This window comes from Glycine soja, chromosome 7, assembly GCF_004193775.1.
Source record: "Glycine soja cultivar W05 chromosome 7, ASM419377v2, whole genome shotgun sequence".
Lineage (NCBI taxonomy): Eukaryota > Viridiplantae > Streptophyta > Magnoliopsida > Fabales > Fabaceae > Glycine > Glycine soja.
The window spans coordinates 16537467-16554199 of record NC_041008.1 but is presented as its reverse complement, the minus strand read 5'-3'; the positions used below and the strand labels follow the sequence as shown (position 1 = coordinate 16554199).

At 33.1% G+C, this 16733-nt stretch overlaps 2 protein-coding genes and 1 non-coding gene across 3 annotated transcripts; 2 read left to right on the top strand and 1 right to left on the bottom strand.

Annotated features, from left to right (window-relative positions):
* The first annotated feature begins 703 nt into the window (after window positions 1-703).
* LOC114418981 (rop guanine nucleotide exchange factor 7-like) lies at window positions 704-5081 on the top strand. The gene is made up of 7 exons (XM_028384552.1): window positions 704-1513; window positions 1891-2007; window positions 2153-2307; window positions 3003-3077; window positions 3164-3454; window positions 3551-3907; window positions 4309-5081. Exons 1-7 carry the CDS (start codon window positions 871-873, stop codon window positions 4816-4818), a joined length of 2148 nt encoding a protein of 715 aa, XP_028240353.1. The 5' UTR covers window positions 704-870; the 3' UTR covers window positions 4819-5081.
* Window positions 5082-5401: 320 nt separating this feature from the next.
* Window positions 5402-5473, bottom strand: TRNAP-AGG. Its single transcript has one exon. It is a non-coding gene; the product is annotated as a tRNA-Pro (tRNA).
* Window positions 5474-13747: 8274 nt separating this feature from the next.
* LOC114418979 (putative lipid-transfer protein DIR1) lies at window positions 13748-15313 on the top strand. The gene is made up of 2 exons (XM_028384551.1): window positions 13748-14148; window positions 15115-15313. The coding sequence occupies exons 1-2, from the start codon at window positions 13809-13811 to the stop codon at window positions 15129-15131; spliced, it is 357 nt and encodes a 118-aa protein (XP_028240352.1). The 5' UTR covers window positions 13748-13808; the 3' UTR covers window positions 15132-15313.
* Window positions 15314-16733: the final 1420 nt, after the last annotated feature.

Here is a 16733-nt window from a genome sequence, read left to right as displayed (position 1 = left end):
TGCGGTGGGGTAACTATTGTAATTATTTAACGAGTTATGAACAAAATGAAGCACAAATTTGGTAGACATCATGGCCAGATCCGTCGCTTACACGACTTCCCATGACATTTCTTTATTATATTTTTTAAAACATTGGCATTAATTAATACCCATTTGATTTGGATACTTACTTTAAGTAAAAGCGTAACAAACATTGACCAGTAAACTAAAACTAAACCTTATTATGGTCTGTTTTAAATATTTATGATTGGCAATTTAGTCCTTATATTAAAACATATTACGGTTTAACCAATTAGTCATTCAATTTTTCAAAACTCGTTTCACATTATTCCCTCTGTTATCTGTGATAAAGACTCCAAGAATAATTTGAATAGTTCCAAATATGAATCATACGCCTAGTTTAAAGTTTTTCAAGCATAAACTTACGTACATAATACATATAGCAGCTCCAATATTAGTATTATTTGTCCGCTAGCTGTACCTCAAGAAACATGTCGCATCGGTAGACAGACACAAAGGAATTTTACTGTTGGGTAACTTGTATTAATGGTACATGCTTGAAGACAGTACACAGTACAAGTGCAATATTACTCAATTTTTTCTATTTGAAAAGAAAAATTTAACCTATAAACTATTATTTCTACTTTTCAACATTTAAAACAAAATCTATATGAAATGAGATGAACAAGGTTTTCTGTCTCATACTTCACATAAAGTTTTTGGGACAAAACCTGAGTAATGATGCCTAGGTTCTCCCTTGAAATATAAGTAAGCAATCAGATGTAGTAGCCCACAAATTGCTCTCTCTCTCTCTCTCTCTCTCTCTCTCTTCACTACCAGACACAAGACATGGTTTTAAGTTAACAACGTATGGATAGTACTTTCACCCAACAAGAAGTGAGAGAGCAAACCCAACAACATCAACATCAGAAGAAGCATTGTGGCCCTTTGGTGAGGCTCAGTAGAAGGTCCACTAATCCTAACCCATTTTCCATTCTGGTGTTCTGGGTGTCTAAATCTCTTAGAAGTTTGTGTTTCAGAGTTCAGCTCTCACAACAAGGGTTTTGCTTGAGGAGGATTCAGTACCATCATGGCATGGTGATTAACACCCCTGTTCTCCATGCTTCTTCTTCTTCTGAAGAAGAAGAAGAAGAAGGGAAAGCTTCTCATGCTGCAATGGAGGGTTTGAGTTTGGCTGAGAAGAGTACTGAGGCTGTTGAAGAAAGTAATAAAGGAATTGAAAATGGTTCAAAGAGAGAAACTTTTGCTGATTTGATTGAAGAAAAGGGTCGTGAGAGCAGTTTCAGCTCTGAGTTTCTGTCATCTGAGACCACTCATGGCGAGCATAGTAGGAGTAGCACTGAGGACTCATCTTCATCTCCTTCTGTGGGGTGGCCGGTTCAGGAAATTGCTGCATCTGATTGTGCTAGTCCTCATGGAAGTGAAGATGGTGAGAAGAAGCACTTGGTTTTGGAGAATAAGGAGTTTGAGAAACGAGTTTCAGCCTTGCCAGGTATTCAATGAGAGTTTTATCCACACAATCTCCTTATTTGTTTTAGATGTGTTTTAGGTCCCTCCAGATTTGGTTAAAATTGATTTTGATTTCTACATTTTGAAAACAATAGTTTTGGTCTTGGTATTTTTTTTACATGATAGACTTTGTCTTTTGACGCTGTATTTCATTTTGACTACTAGAGATGAAATTCAGTACATTTCAGAAAAATACAAGAATAAGTTTTTAAAATGTGGTAGAAAACAATTTTGACTAAATGTTGAGCGACATAAAATACATTTTATCTTTTTAATGTTTTAAATTTTTAATGTCTATCATTCTCTCTTTTGATATCCGTATGATGAGTTTTATGATTTGATTTTGATTCTCACTTGTAGAGGTTGAGATGATGAAGGAGAGGTTTGCAAAATTGTTACTTGGAGAAGATATGTCAGGTTGCGGAAATGGGGTCACTACAGCCCTGGCTATTTCAAATGCCATAACCAATCTATGTGGTATGCAAAATGCACAATTGAAGCAGTTACTGTGTTTTTATTTGGTTTTTTCTTTTTATTAATTGGTGCAAGTTGGTTGTGGTGAATTTTAGAGTGCTATTCTTGCCTGTGATTGTGATGGCTCTTTCCTTTGCTGAATATGTAGCTACCCTCTTTGGGCAACTTTGGAGATTAGAGCCCCTACGTTCAGAGAAGAAAGCAATGTGGCGACGAGAAATAGAGTGGTTTCTTTCTGTCAGTGATCATATAGTTGAATTGACACCTAATTGGCAGACCTTTCCAGATGGAAGCAAGCTTGAGGTACCTAATTTTAATATGCACTTATGTTTGATGCATTTTTCGGTTATGAAGATGTACTTATTTTGCCTTATCATCAACCTTGGCATAACTCTTACTATTTGGCATTTGAAAGTCAAGAAATGCAGAAAAATATTCCCGCTTTCCTTTCCCAAAGGTTTATGAATGACTGGATGCTTGGTCATGATAAAATTTGAAAGCTGTCACTTGTATGTAAATCATAGACTCTAAATTGAAAGTCAAAGCTTCATATTAAGTTATTTGATCTAGATCAATTTTAAAAGATACATGTACTTGAAATGTGCTGAATATATACTGAAGGAGGTTAGTCATGTTAGTACATTGGATGCAACAACACAGACAGTATCCTTATTCCTCAAAGTTGCCTTACGCGGTCTAGTTTTATTTTATTTCAATTAACCTATATTTTAATTCATTTCTTCGTGTCTCAAATGAATGGGCTGTACTATAGAAATTTACTTGATTGATTCATATGCTATAAATAAAACTTTGGAATGCATTTAATTTTGATCCAAAGTGAAGGATTTTTGTGTGATGTGACCGTAAATCTGCTTTTTTTTTTCTTCTTTTTTTTCCTCAGTGCATTTTGTTTCTTCTTTTTGTTAGCATTGCCTCAGGGTAGGGGGATGGATGAATAATTTGTTGATGGTTAACAATTCTTTTGAAATGTGAATCAGGTCATGACCTGTCGACCACGCTCAGATCTTTATGTCAATCTTCCAGCTCTGCGCAAATTAGATAACATGCTTCTTGTAAGTTTTACAGCATTGAATAATGCACACCACGTATCACTCCAGTTTCATGAACTATTCCATTCTAATTTTTGGTATTTTCACAGGAAATTCTAGATAGTTTTGTCAATACAGAGTTCTGGTATATAGACCAAGGGGTTCTAGCTCCAGATGCTGATGGTCCATCTTCTTTTCGACAAGCACTTCAGCGACAGGAGGAGAAATGGTGGCTTCCTGTACCGCGAGTCCCTCCATGTGGCCTAAATGAAAACTCAAGGAAGCAGTTGCAGCACAAGCGTGATTCCACAAACCAAATATTAAAGGCTGCAATGGCCATTAACAGCATCACTTTAGCTGAAATGGACATCCCTGAGTCCTATTTGGAATCTCTTCCAAAGGTATATGATATGAATGATCCCTATCTATTCAAAATTTTCAAACATCAAGAAAGCAAATGACATAATGGTCAAATTTTTAATTCAAATTTCTTGCAGAATGCTAGAGTAAGCTTGGGGGATGTTATTTATCGTTATATCACATCGGATCATTTCTCTCCTGAGTGCTTGCTAGCTTGCCTTGATTTATCTTCTGAGCATCAAGCTATAGAGATTGCGAACCGAGCCGAGGCTTCCATGTATATTTGGCGTAAAAGGACAAACTCCAAGCCTGCCAGTATCAGTGCCAGGTCTAGTTCAAGAACATCATGGGAAATGGTCAAGGATCTGATGGTTGATGCAGACAAAAGGGATTTGTTTGCAGAGAGAGCAGAAAGCCTTTTGCTTTCCTTGAAGCAGCGTTTTCCTGGTCTCCCTCAAACAGCCTTGGATATGAGCAAAATCCAATACAACAAGGTTTGCTTTCATTATTGTTAGGGTAAAACACCATTTTGGTCTTGAAAATGTAAAGCCATTAAGCCTTGAAATCAAGAAAATTCAAAATAAGTTCCTACAATGTCAAATAAGGCTCAAAACTTAACAATTTAATGTCATATTAATCCTCAAGGATATGTTAATATTATCACTAAAGTCATGATTTGTTTGAATTTTTAACTAAAGTGATTGACATATTGCATTTTAGTGGACTTTTTTTGAGTTTTCGTACTTTCATGGACTCATGTGACAATGCTATAAACTTTCAAGGATCGAATGATGTTTACCTTTATTAAGTTATTATTACGTTTGAACCATAAAGTCCTTAGTTTCTTGAATGTCTTTGACCTCGATCTTAGTCCTTCAAATTTTGTGTTGTCTAGGATATTGGGAAAGCCATTCTGGAGAGCTACTCTCGCGTGCTAGAGAGTTTGGCGTTTAACATGGTAGCGCGAATTGATGATGTGCTCTATGTAGACGACTTGACCAAAAATTCAGATAAAATCTCATCTCTCTCAAAAGTTGGTGTAGTTACTCACAAGAGTATATCAGTTCCACACTCAGTGCCTATCCCAGGCACTCCATATAAATCGGCTTTCGGCACGCCAACCCTTTCTCCAGCACATGGGATTAGTAGTCCTGCCAAGCTAGGGAAGTCCCCACTCATCAATGACAGCAACCTTCCCCAAAGAGGGTCAGGGATCAAGAAGTCTTTGACTGATTTTCTTAGCATTGATCCAAAAGGGAAGGAAAGTGGCAGTTCAATTGAGAAACAAGTTCCAGAATCAAATACACTTGATGAAGTGACAACATGTGAAACAGATGTGGAGTCCAGTGATTGCACAGAAGGTGGTGCCAGCCCAAGTATCTTGGACCGGAAATGGCACGTGTGAGGCTATTGATCTTTTATAGTTGAGGCATTTCTCCACCTGCCTTTCTTTTTTCTCATCTTTGAGTCTTTGTATCATTGTATGTATATGAAATATGTAGAAGGATTCACATAGTTAAGAATGGATAGTGCTTTTTGTTATTTACTTGTGGTAGTAATGTGATGCCTCTAAGAGAGGTTATTCTATTTCTTCATTCCCACTAACTCAGCTTCACTAAACCACTATGAAGGAGATACATAAAGAATAAAAGATACAAAGTTGTGGTACTCATCTTTTATGAAATATGTAGAAGGATTCACATAGTTAAGAATGGATAATGCTTTTTGTTATTTACTTGTGGTAGTAATGTGATGCCTCTAAGAGAGGTTATTCTATTTCTTCATTCCCACTAACTCAGCTTCACTAAACCACTATGAAGGAGATACATAAAGAATAAAAGATACATAGTTGTGGTACTCATCTTTTCAGGTTAGAAAATTTGTGAGAAATAAGGAAAAACTTCACCAAACGCCAGCGGAAAGTGGGAATCATAGTGCTCGATTGCTTGCATTCATGCAGTGATTTAATAGAAAATCAGCTAAAAATTGGGGCATTCCGAGAATTGAACTCGGGACCTCTCGCACCCTAAGCGAGAATCATGCCACTAGACCAAATGCCCTTTGTTGTTTAGAGGAATTTGATTTATTAATTCTATTTTTATGCTCAAGTTGTTTCATCTTTCTATATAAAACTAGTTTGCAACCCGTGCATATGCACGGGTCGCTTAATTAAGGTAAAATTTTAAAATTTGATATTATCTCAAAAGACATAATATGATTAAAATTATCCAAATTGTAATGCAAATTAATTTGTCATCGATATGAAGCATCGAAGAAAGGCTAACTACTTAATACTATCATCTACAACTAATTAACTTGTCCAGGCTAAGGTGTATGAGGATAATTTCTGAAGTTTAACTATTACTATCTTCTAGTCATGTTAACTTATTCAACTTCACTATGCAAATGGAAAGACAAATTTCTTAAAAATGCATTAATCCCTGATTTCTTTACAGTGAGATTAGCAACAATAGGCCAGCATGATAACTAAGAACTCATGAAATAACGTTAATTTCATAGTAGTTTCACTTTCTAGACAACAATGCAATTACAAAAGGGTTCTTTTAGAGCTATGATGCAGCTGCTCCAGGACGCAAATTCTGGTGATGCCAATGTAACACTGAGTGAATTCTTGCTCTCCTGAAAAGATCAGTCGGGTAACTAACGGAATGAATGGAACAGAAAGTGTTAAAAGGCAAGCAACAAAAGAGATAATGTCATGTGTGTCTGTCATTTGTAACATATAAAAGGAAGAAAAATATGATTAAAATGACAAAAAATGAAAGAAAAAATAGTTATCTTTTACTGATATTACAAACATTATTTCCTATCTCTTATTATTGTTATTGTTGTTGTTATTATTATTATTATTATTATTTATGTTTGTAAATGGTATTTGAACCATTCCTTTTTTATTCATGTCAGCATTTCTTATATAGGTTATTATGTCAGCGATGGTGTCCTTACCCATGGTAAACAAAAATGATTGTTGCCCTTTACCTTCTATATAATCAACATGCTCCTTTTTCTATTTTTTTTTCGTAAGTCTGAAATTTCTTGTTCATGTGTCTGTCGAATCCCCAAAACAAAAAAGACAATTGCGGATCAATACGCAGCGAGTGTAACAGACCATGGAAAATTACAATAAAATAAAATTGAAGTGAAAAACAAGACTTACTTTGAAATTTCTTATGCATGTACCTGTCAAATCCCCAAAACAAAAAAGACCAGCTAGTGTAACATAACATTAAAAATTAAAATAAACTAAAAATAAAGTGAAAAATGAGAGGAACACTTACTTCTTCAAATCCCGTGGTTGCCCTAACCTCCTCATGGTGGCAAATTTGAATCACGAAAATATCCTAGGCAACACCCTAGCATAATATGTCATGGTCACTTGACTTGAGTAATAATAATAATAATAATAATAATAATAATAATAATAATAATTGAAGTGAAAAATTAGACTTACTTTGAAATTTCTTGTGCATGTGCCTATCGAATCCCCAAAACAAAAAAGACAATTGTGGATCAATACGCATAGGGGTGAGAATAGGTCAGGTCAGACCAGACTTTAAAAGGCCTGAGCCTAGCCTACGATAATTTTTTGAGGCCTGAGCTTGGCCTATAGCCTATCAAAGACATTTATTTTAGCTCGGCCTGGCCTTTTTAAAAGTCTGGTCTGGCCTGAAAGTCTTTTTAAAAGCCTTCTTCACATTAATATTCCTGGAGTAGAAACGTAATAGGAAAGTTAAAGGAAAAGGAAAACCAATAAAAATAATGAGGAATATAAAGGGGCACATGACTCACACCTAAATTATAATTAAAGTTTTACTTGATTATAGAAATGAAAGTTATGGAATAGTAATGTGTAATTAAAGTCTGCTAGTTTCAAAAAATAATTAATTGTACCCAAAAAATAATATAAGTATATATTGGTACTCAAAAAATAATATATATAGGCCAATATATATAGGTCGGCCTATCAGGCTTATAAGGCTTTTTAAAAAGCCTAAGCCTGATGTATTTAATTTAATAGGCTTTTAAAAAAGCCTGAGCCTAACCTTTTAATTAAATAGACTAGTTCAAGTCAGACTTTATGTAGGCCATGTCGTAGGCTCCTGTAGGCCGGCCTGGTCTATTCTCACCCCTAAATACGCAGCGAGTGTAATAGAGCATGAAAAATTAAAATAAAATAAAATTGAAGTGAAAAATCAGGTTTACATGAAAAATTACAATAAAATAAAATTGAAGTGAAAAATCAGACTTACTCTGAAATTTCTTGTGCATGTACCTGCCGAATCCCCTAAACAAAAATAGCCAACTAGTGTAACATAGCATGAAAAATTAAAATAAAATAAAATTAAAGTGAAAAATGAGAGGAACACTTACTTCTTCAAATCACGTGGTTGTCCTGACCTACTTATGCTGACAAATTTGAATCACGGGAATATCGTAGACAACACCCTAACATAGTCATGGTCACTTGACTTGAATAATAATAATAATAATGCTGACAATAATAATAATAATAATAATAATAATAATAATAATAATAATAATAATAATAATAATAATAATAATAATAATAATAATAGTAATAATAATAATAACTTGAAGTAATGTTGGAATAAAAGAATGAAAACTTGATTTTGCCAGGTAAATGTGGCGGTCGAGGCTGAGAAAAATCGGCGGCGAACGTCATTAACTCCTACACCACACCATTTCAACACACGACAATAAAAAACACAAAAAAATGTCAAATCAATAAATAGATAAAAATGATACATTTATTCTTGAACATGATAAAAAAAATAGTTGTAAGACAGAAAATGAAAGGTTAGAATTGAGGGAGAGAAGAATGACGATATTTTCTTACCTTAAAGGAAGACAAATTTTTTTGACCTTTTGAGAACCTTGATGGCAGCACAACTTTAACAATATGAAGAATCCATGATAACTATTTAAAAGTTAGAAGATATATAATTTGATAATCACCACAAAATAAATAAAAATCAGTCAGAATTCAAGGTAATCCCTATTAAACCCTTTTGAGATGCCTGCATACACACTTTTAAATATTTTGTCCGTTTAATTACTAACAGCAGTCAATAATTTTACATGAAAATAAATTATGGTCTTTCACCAAATACAAATTTCATGTGGCTTCTGTACTCGTTGGTCCTTTTATTAGAAAAGTTCTAGTATCATTAAATTTTAGGACACAAAGATTCATTACGAGTATGTCTTAAAACATTATCCTTTTTACATTTTCAGGACACAAATTCATTATCCACCCTCAAGTGTGTGTATGATTCAATTGTCCTCCGCAGACCCTCTTGCAAGAAAAATTACAATCTCATTATTATGGGTGAAGCACCAGGAAAGAAGTACGATTAATGTATGCTCACTGCTATAGATGTAAGAACCTTGGTGCACTGAAATATCACCATTTAAGAGTAACATCTCATACTTGATTTCCTGATATATTAGATAATCTCAACTCGTTATCATCAGTGATTTTGATGGCCTTGAATTAGCCAGCTTCTCATTATGTTTTTTTTTCTTTCAAAGTATGAAAAAACACAAAGAATGTCCATGATAGAGCATTAGAGCATATAATATTATTATGTTTCTGAAACGTCATAGAACCTGTGGTGTTACGATGGGGGCATAGCCAAGGCGATCCTTTGCTTTTGAGCAATCAAAAGTTTTGCTGCAAGATATGAGTCTTATTCTTGAAGGAATTAGTTGAGGCAGCTTCATCCCATATGGGCCTAGCAGCTTATATATCCACTCCACCAAATGTGCAATGGGCATGATAACAAAGGTGGGGATCTTTACCCTTGGCCTAAAAGCAACATGACTCAGATAACAAAGAAATGGCATTGATAATGCCATAATAATGTTCACCTTTGTTTATCTGAATGAAAAAGCATAATTATGTTCCTTATTAATTTTAAATATAAAAGCAAGAAACATAAATACTTATGAATTATTGATTAATAATAGGAAGCCAATATTCTAATTTACATAAAGAAGAAGTCATCATTACGCATAAAATAGATAACAAATAATAGCCACCAGCCAAGATAGCAAGACCAAAAATTCCATAATCCAACATCCCAAATTGACAGCAACTTCAACCTAATCCTGCTGATAAGCACAACTTAAATTTGCATCCTTAATACAATTTTACAAAAAAAAAAAGAAGAAAAATGATGTATAAATTTGCATCCCAAATGTTTACTGAGTATAATCACATAGCAACTTTATTTATAATCTAACTTCCAAACTGTCACCCATAGGTGATGCAGACTAAGCATAATCTCATATTTGTTATATTTAAGTTTTTAAATTTAGGAAAATTTTCCATATCTATAGATAGATTCTATGTTTGACTATTGGTCCATTCTAGGATTATAAATACTCCTTTTCTGAAATTCAAATTGGTATTTCCTATAAATTATTAATTATTAAGTATTAATAAAAAAGAAAACTTTCAGATTTTTGCATCAAACTTATGAGTGTTTTGAATCCTTGATTAATATCTAATGGTTAACAGTAAGTAAGAACCTACCTTTCATATCCAAGACCTTCCACTACCAATGACACAAACTCCCAGAATTTCATAGGCTCCATATTTGTTATGAAATATGCCTACAAAACAAATATCTGTTAGCAACAAAATACCACAACAATTGCTAGGTTTCCTAACTTGCAAATCAATCACTTTTCCCCCTCCTTTAGTAGGACAATGCAATAATTCATTCTTAGTCTAACAAACTCGGTCACTGATAAGTATTTCCTAACAAGCATTTTTTTCATGTTTCTTCATTTTCCCAAATGAAGAGATCTACCCTTCACCATATCGTCATCATTTAATCAATAATTTACATCTACCCCAGTATACGCCTGTGAAGAACCAACAACCATTCAACAATGAAGCTGCCCTGTCCAAACCTTGAAATATATCATCATCATTATCCATGTTTGTATGCCTTTTAATTTTAAATTTTATAACACTAAGGTGTCTACAACATCAACACCTCACTGTCAACAGGTGAAAAATTAGCTCAATTGAAACACCACCTTCAGTCACAGTCGAAGGAATTCCACCCACAAAAATCTTCTTCGTTCGGAAGTCTTTTGAGTTCCAGCCAGCAGCCCCCCTCGGTATCTTCCGCTTAATCTCCACCTACAAACAAAACCATTCAATGCATCAGCTTTCATTTCTCTTTCGTTCTATTCCCTCCTTTAAGTATTTAACAATCAATACTCAAAAAGATTCAAAATTCAAACACGTGTCAATTATCACCTGCTTGCCATTGATAATGTGAGTGTCCTCAATCATTGTATCTACCAAAGTGCTTGATGAATTGCGCTACACAAAATTATTTAAAAAAATAGTTAATTACATGAATTCTCATTGGTAAACCCGGAAAGAAAACAAACCAACGCAATACAAATAGAAAACACTCATCAATCGTCGTTTCTCTCGCTAAACCCCCTATGGATATCTTTCTGCAATCAATGGGTCCAGGGTAATTAGATAGAACCAAATGTAAGAAATTTCGAGAAAGGGAGCAAAAACAAACTTGAAAAATCAATAAGAAAAAATAATTATTATTAAGATAAAACATGCATAACAACAAACAAAATTAAAACCTTGCAAATGGAAATAAATAGTAATGAAACAAACATGCATAACAGCAAAAGGACAAAAAGTTGCCTGGTGGATGCTTCTTCGCGATAGCCCGGGAAATAAAAAGGAACCAAAAATAGAGTTGCAAAAATCAATAAGAAAAAATAACTTATTAAGAAGAAAACATGCATAACAACAAACAAAATTAAAACATTGCAAATAGAGACAAATAGTACCGAAACAAACATGCACAACAACAAAAGGGAAAAAAACTTGCCTGCATGATGCTTCTTCGTCGATAGCCCGGGAAAATAAAAAGAAACCAAAAACAGAGTTATAAAAATTAGTAAGAAAAAATAATTATTATTAAGAAAAAAACATGTATAATAACAAACAAAATTAAAACCTTCCAAATAGAAACAACTTGCCTGCTGGATGTTTCTTCGTCGATAGCCCGGGAAAATAAAAAGGAACCAAAAACACAGTTGAAAAATCAATAACAAAAAATAACTATTATTAAAAAAAAACATGCATAACAACAAACAAAATTAAAACCTTGCAAATAGAGACAAACAATAGCCCCCAAAAAAGGGAAAAAATAGATCAAAATGACATCTTTATTCTTCAACACCGTCCTGACCTTTAGCATTGTCGTTGTTACTGTAGTTTGTCCCAAAAATCAAACCAAAAAAAATCAGACCAAAGAATAGAATGAAGATGAAAAGAGAATCATATCAAAAACAAAAAATGCAACATGCACAGTACAAAAAAAAATGACTTTCTTGCGGCTGGTTGTGTTCGAATCGAAAGAGAAGTGAAAAAAAAATAGAAGAAGAAAGAAAGGAAGAGACAGCCAACTCTACGGGAGAAATAGAGAGAGGAATGCAATTGGGCACAAATGCAAGTGGAAGAAAACTAAGGCAGCCCACTAAGCCAAGTGACAGAAAACTAAGGCTAAAGTTGAAGGGGTAAAAAGATCCGAAAACCACAAAGATGGATAAATGTCAAACTCTCAACCATGGACATTTTAGTAATTTTGTCATACTCCAATTTTAGTATATAGATATTGATTGATTACTTGTTGGTGTTCTTTTATGAATATTTTATTCAACATATAAAAGTATGAGTTTTCTAAAAGATCACTTTCATTTAGAAAAAAGTAAATTAGAAATATTAATTGACATTATTATTCATTCAACTCATAATTTCAAAGTTACAAATTCATTCACACGGCGAATGCCAAAATTATACGGACAGGATGCAATTACATCTGTAGTTGCAAAAGACTTACCTAAAGCACCATATCCAGCAAATATTTCACTGAAGTGTATCTATGAAGGATTCAAGTGTTAAACAAAATTATGAAAATTTAATTGATATATATGAGACATAGAAGTATCTACAAGAGAGAAATGTAAAAAACATTGTTTCTTATAATGAAGTAGAAATGGATATTGTCTTCTTTAATTAAGAAGGAAACGAGATTGCATATTATTTCTGTTTGTAGACAATACAGGTAATGATTTATAATTTTTATATTAGTTTTATTAATATATATGGAAAAAGTATGCTCTTGATTTTAATTTACAGAGTTAAATCCTATATGTTTTGTTATGTTTAATTAACTTTTATACTTATCTAAACGTATTTCATGAACATGTATAATATGCTTAAATACATTTTTGTCTTTATAATATAATTTAAAGTTTTTGCATTTTCGTTCCAGTAAAAAAAAATATTTTAATCCTTACAAAATGTGTTTGTTTTATTTTTATTCTTGAAGTGTTTTAAATAATAAAAAATATTATCTAAAATACTTTAAGGATGAAAAGTAAAATAAATATATTTTGTAAGGACTAAAATGATTTTTTTACTTAGACAAAAATAAAAAAAATACTAAATTATAGAAAAAGAAAAGTATTTAAACCTATCATATTCTATATATTTCAAAAATGATATCACTATATCATAAAAAAGTCTTGGTTTCCGTATTCTTACCGTATTTATGCATCCATCATAGCCTTCGAAAGCATAATATTATAATCAAAATTGTTTTTCTAAACACAATTCAAAATCAAAAAAGTCTAACTCACTTAATTAAATGTAAGTTATTGTTAACTGTACTTGATTTCTACACATAAAAGAAATCATTTACATTAAACATCTGTGTAATATTTGTACTTAGTGTCAGTGAGTCACATTTGTATCAAGATGATAGTCTGAATGCATTTTATAATACTTTTTACGCTATAAATAAGGTGAGTGTGTATTTTGATTATGTTATGTTACTCCACAGAGTGTAGTGTAACTAGTGTTAGCTATTCTGTTGACGGCCGGTGGTAGTTGGCATATAAAGTTGATCACAAGTTTTCAAAATGTTTATTGGTGTTGCACTTGATTGAGAAAATGAGGTGGCATCACAACATTGCTGTCTTAATTTACATACTGTGGAAAATGGCTACATCTGGAAGTAAGAAAACAAAAAAGAATTTGTGTTGGCAAAGACACGCCTACCTTGATTGGACAAATAGGTGGAGCAAAAAAATCGTGTTTACACCTGCTTTATGTTCCTAAGTGGTGCAATAATAAAACTCATCCTTAGTCCTAGTGCAAGCTCCATTAATCAGAGGGTGGTGACAAGGCCAATAACTTTTTTGGAGCAAAGTTAGGCTATAAAACCCCATGAGGCAAAAGGGGTTATTGCATTGTGAAATTAATAGAGAGACATAAAAAATAAACATATATTGAGAATGGAGGGTTGTGTGAAGAAGTTGCTATGCCTTGTTGGGTTTGTGGTGCTTGTGAGTACTATTGGTGGGGTGGAGAGTGCTGGTGAATGTGGGAAATCTACAACCCCAGATAATGAGGCTTATAAGCTTGCACCATGTGCCTCAGCAGCACAAGATGAGAATGCTAGTGTTTCTCAGAGTTGCTGTGCTCAGGTGAAGAAAATTGGGCAGAACCCTAGTTGCCTCTGTGCAGTTCTTCTCTCTAACACAGCCAAAATGGCTGGCGTCAACCCTCAAGTTGCTGTCACCATCCCCAAGCGTTGTAACCTGGCTAATCGCCCTGTTGGTTACAAGTGTGGACGTAAGTTTGATTAATTAATAATTACCCCTTCTTTATATATACAAAGGAGAGTTACTCAAGTGACACTACTTTGCTAAAAATGCTATAAAAAAAAGACTATTCAATTATCAAAATTGAAAGAAATATATATATATGACTCTTTTTATTATAACTTTTAAGCTTAACTATTGTATGTGGTTGTATAGTTTTATATTTACAATTTTCACATTCTTACAGTAGATTATAAATTTATTAAAATCATAATCAATTTTTTTATACTATAATCATAATAACTTCTAAAGTTTATCTTCTCTCACTTTAGAAAAATTATATCTATCAACGAGGTCTCGTCATGCTCGTATTAAGAGTGTATTTGGTAGGAAAAATATGGAGTGGAAATAGAATAGTGATAAGAAATAGTGTCTTTGGTTGAAGAAAAAAAAAAGAAGAGAGGTGATGACTGACGAGCTCATGAATGATTTTGGCTTACCATGGTTCAAAAGCAAAACTGTAAAAAATTTGCTATGGTGTTCTTTCTATTTATTTTTTATTTTCTTAAATCAAACAATCTTATTTTGATCAATCTATTTATTATTTATTTTATTTCTTACCTATTTATTTCTTGTTACTAAATACAGCCTAAGAGATCGAGTGGATCCAAATTCATTTAGTGAAGATAAATATATAATTACATCAAATAAAAAGTAAAATATTAAAAGAAAAATGCTGGTTCACAAAACAGTTTTTCCAATAACAAGAGAAACAGAAAGTGAATAGAGAAAAATATAGGATAACATGGATATGGAGAGACAGAAAAAATATTGTAAACAATGTTGTAAAATTTATGAATAAAATCATTACTGATATTAAAAAGGGCTTCAAATTATTTATTGTTGATATTCCTCTTCTTGTTTTTTTTTTTTTTGCCATATTTGTTTTTCTATCTAGCCATATGCCAATTCTCATATAAAATGATAATTTTTGCAGCTTACACTCTGCCTTGAAAGAGTTAAGGTTGTTGCTGAAAACAAAGATGACAGGGCGTAAATGCACTATGGATGTTAGCTACTACAAACTGTGACTACATGTTTGTTGTATTGTCTTGTAACTTCCTAGTGAATAAGAACTAGCAGCTCACTAGTGTACCCTATAATAAAACATGTACTTTCGGTGTTATATGTGCCTACTCAAACTTTTAACTGTTTTAACATTATATTTTAATCACCGTTTCCAAATTAAGTTTTCTATAATACTTAATATTATCTAGTAATGACTTGTTAATTAATCAAAAAGAAAAATCTATTGATGACTTGACTGAGAAGAATCTAATACTGAGAAAAATCATTTTTAGGTGATACACTGAAAAAGTTTAATACTTTACAGTAGACAAAAGTGGAATCTATTTTTCCCACTAATCATTTTCTTGGAGTGAAAAGATTAAAAAGAGAGTTTTGACTTATTTCTCAAGGATGAGTTTGGACTCATATTACGAAATGAATCTAGTTCAATTGAAATGAGTGTTGTAAATATTTCTTCGATTTTCATAAATAAAAATTGACTTATTCAATATTTAAATTCCAATACCATATTAAGTTGTGTTAGTAATACAGTGAATGAATTATTCTTAAATGTAGTTGTGGTTCATTGGTATCGGTCCTACCTAATCAAGAAATAAATATCTTAACATTGCACCAAAAAGCAGAAGAAAAAGAATCTTCTAAACTACCAGAGACATGTCCCACCATCGATGGATAAGGATGTGCGATGAATTTATGTTTTGAACAGAATACATTAACTGAGAATCATAAGAATATTATTCTGGAAACGAACTGTTACTACATAAATATGCTTTGCTAGGTGGTGGACCATGCCCCCACCTTAGGGGTGTTTAACTTGTAGCAGTGCGTGGCAATTTCTTGGCTTCCATGGAGTACAAAGATGGTTCATGAACCTATAATTTACTTTGGCTTTTTATTCTTTTCATCAGTACTTTATTACTCCCAGTAGTACTGCAACATCTACTACCCATCAATGTGCAGCAACAATGACTAAGGTTAAGAATCTATCACGGTGGCATAAACTGAAAGAACCTACATTGGCGTGACTTAATCATGTGAAAAAAAGGAAGTGAAGATGACATATTGGTCGGTGTGAATTTTCTAATTAAGAAGTTTGAAAACTATTTGGGATCAACAGAAAAAATGGAATGATGAAGAAGAAACCAGTAGCAACAACTGACCATAAAAAATAAAAAAAAATACACATGCCGGCGTAGGGGGAGGAGGCCGTGACGGAGGGGGAGGGAGACCGTGACTGCGACTGAGGGGAAGAAAGAAGAAGAAGGCCGTGGCGACCGGGAAGGAGGTCACGGCGGAGGAAGAAGAAAGAAACAACGTATGAGGATAGAGGGAGGGGGAGGGGAGGAGAAGAGAAGAAGAAAGGTCAGGAGAGGAGAAGGAGAAGAAAAAGAAAAAGGAAGTGTAGGTTGGGAGAAGGAAGTGTACTTTGGGGTAGGGTAGAAAAAAAAAATTTATACGTGTGACCTATGAAAAATTGTCTAAAGGTGTGAGATAAAAAAAAAATCTAAGATCCTAATTTAAAAAGAT

Coding starts and splice junctions, on each gene's coding strand:
- LOC114418981 (XM_028384552.1), top strand. CDS start 871: ATGGATAGTACTTTCACCCAACAAGAAGTGAGAGAGCAAACCCAACAA. Junction 3,078..3,163: donor AATTAGATAACATGCTTCTT/GTAAGTTTTACA, acceptor GTATTTTCACAG/GAAATTCTAGATAGTTTTGT. Junction 3,455..3,550: donor ATTTGGAATCTCTTCCAAAG/GTATATGATATG, acceptor AATTTCTTGCAG/AATGCTAGAGTAAGCTTGGG.
- LOC114418979 (XM_028384551.1), top strand. CDS start 13,809: ATGGAGGGTTGTGTGAAGAAGTTGCTATGCCTTGTTGGGTTTGTGGTG.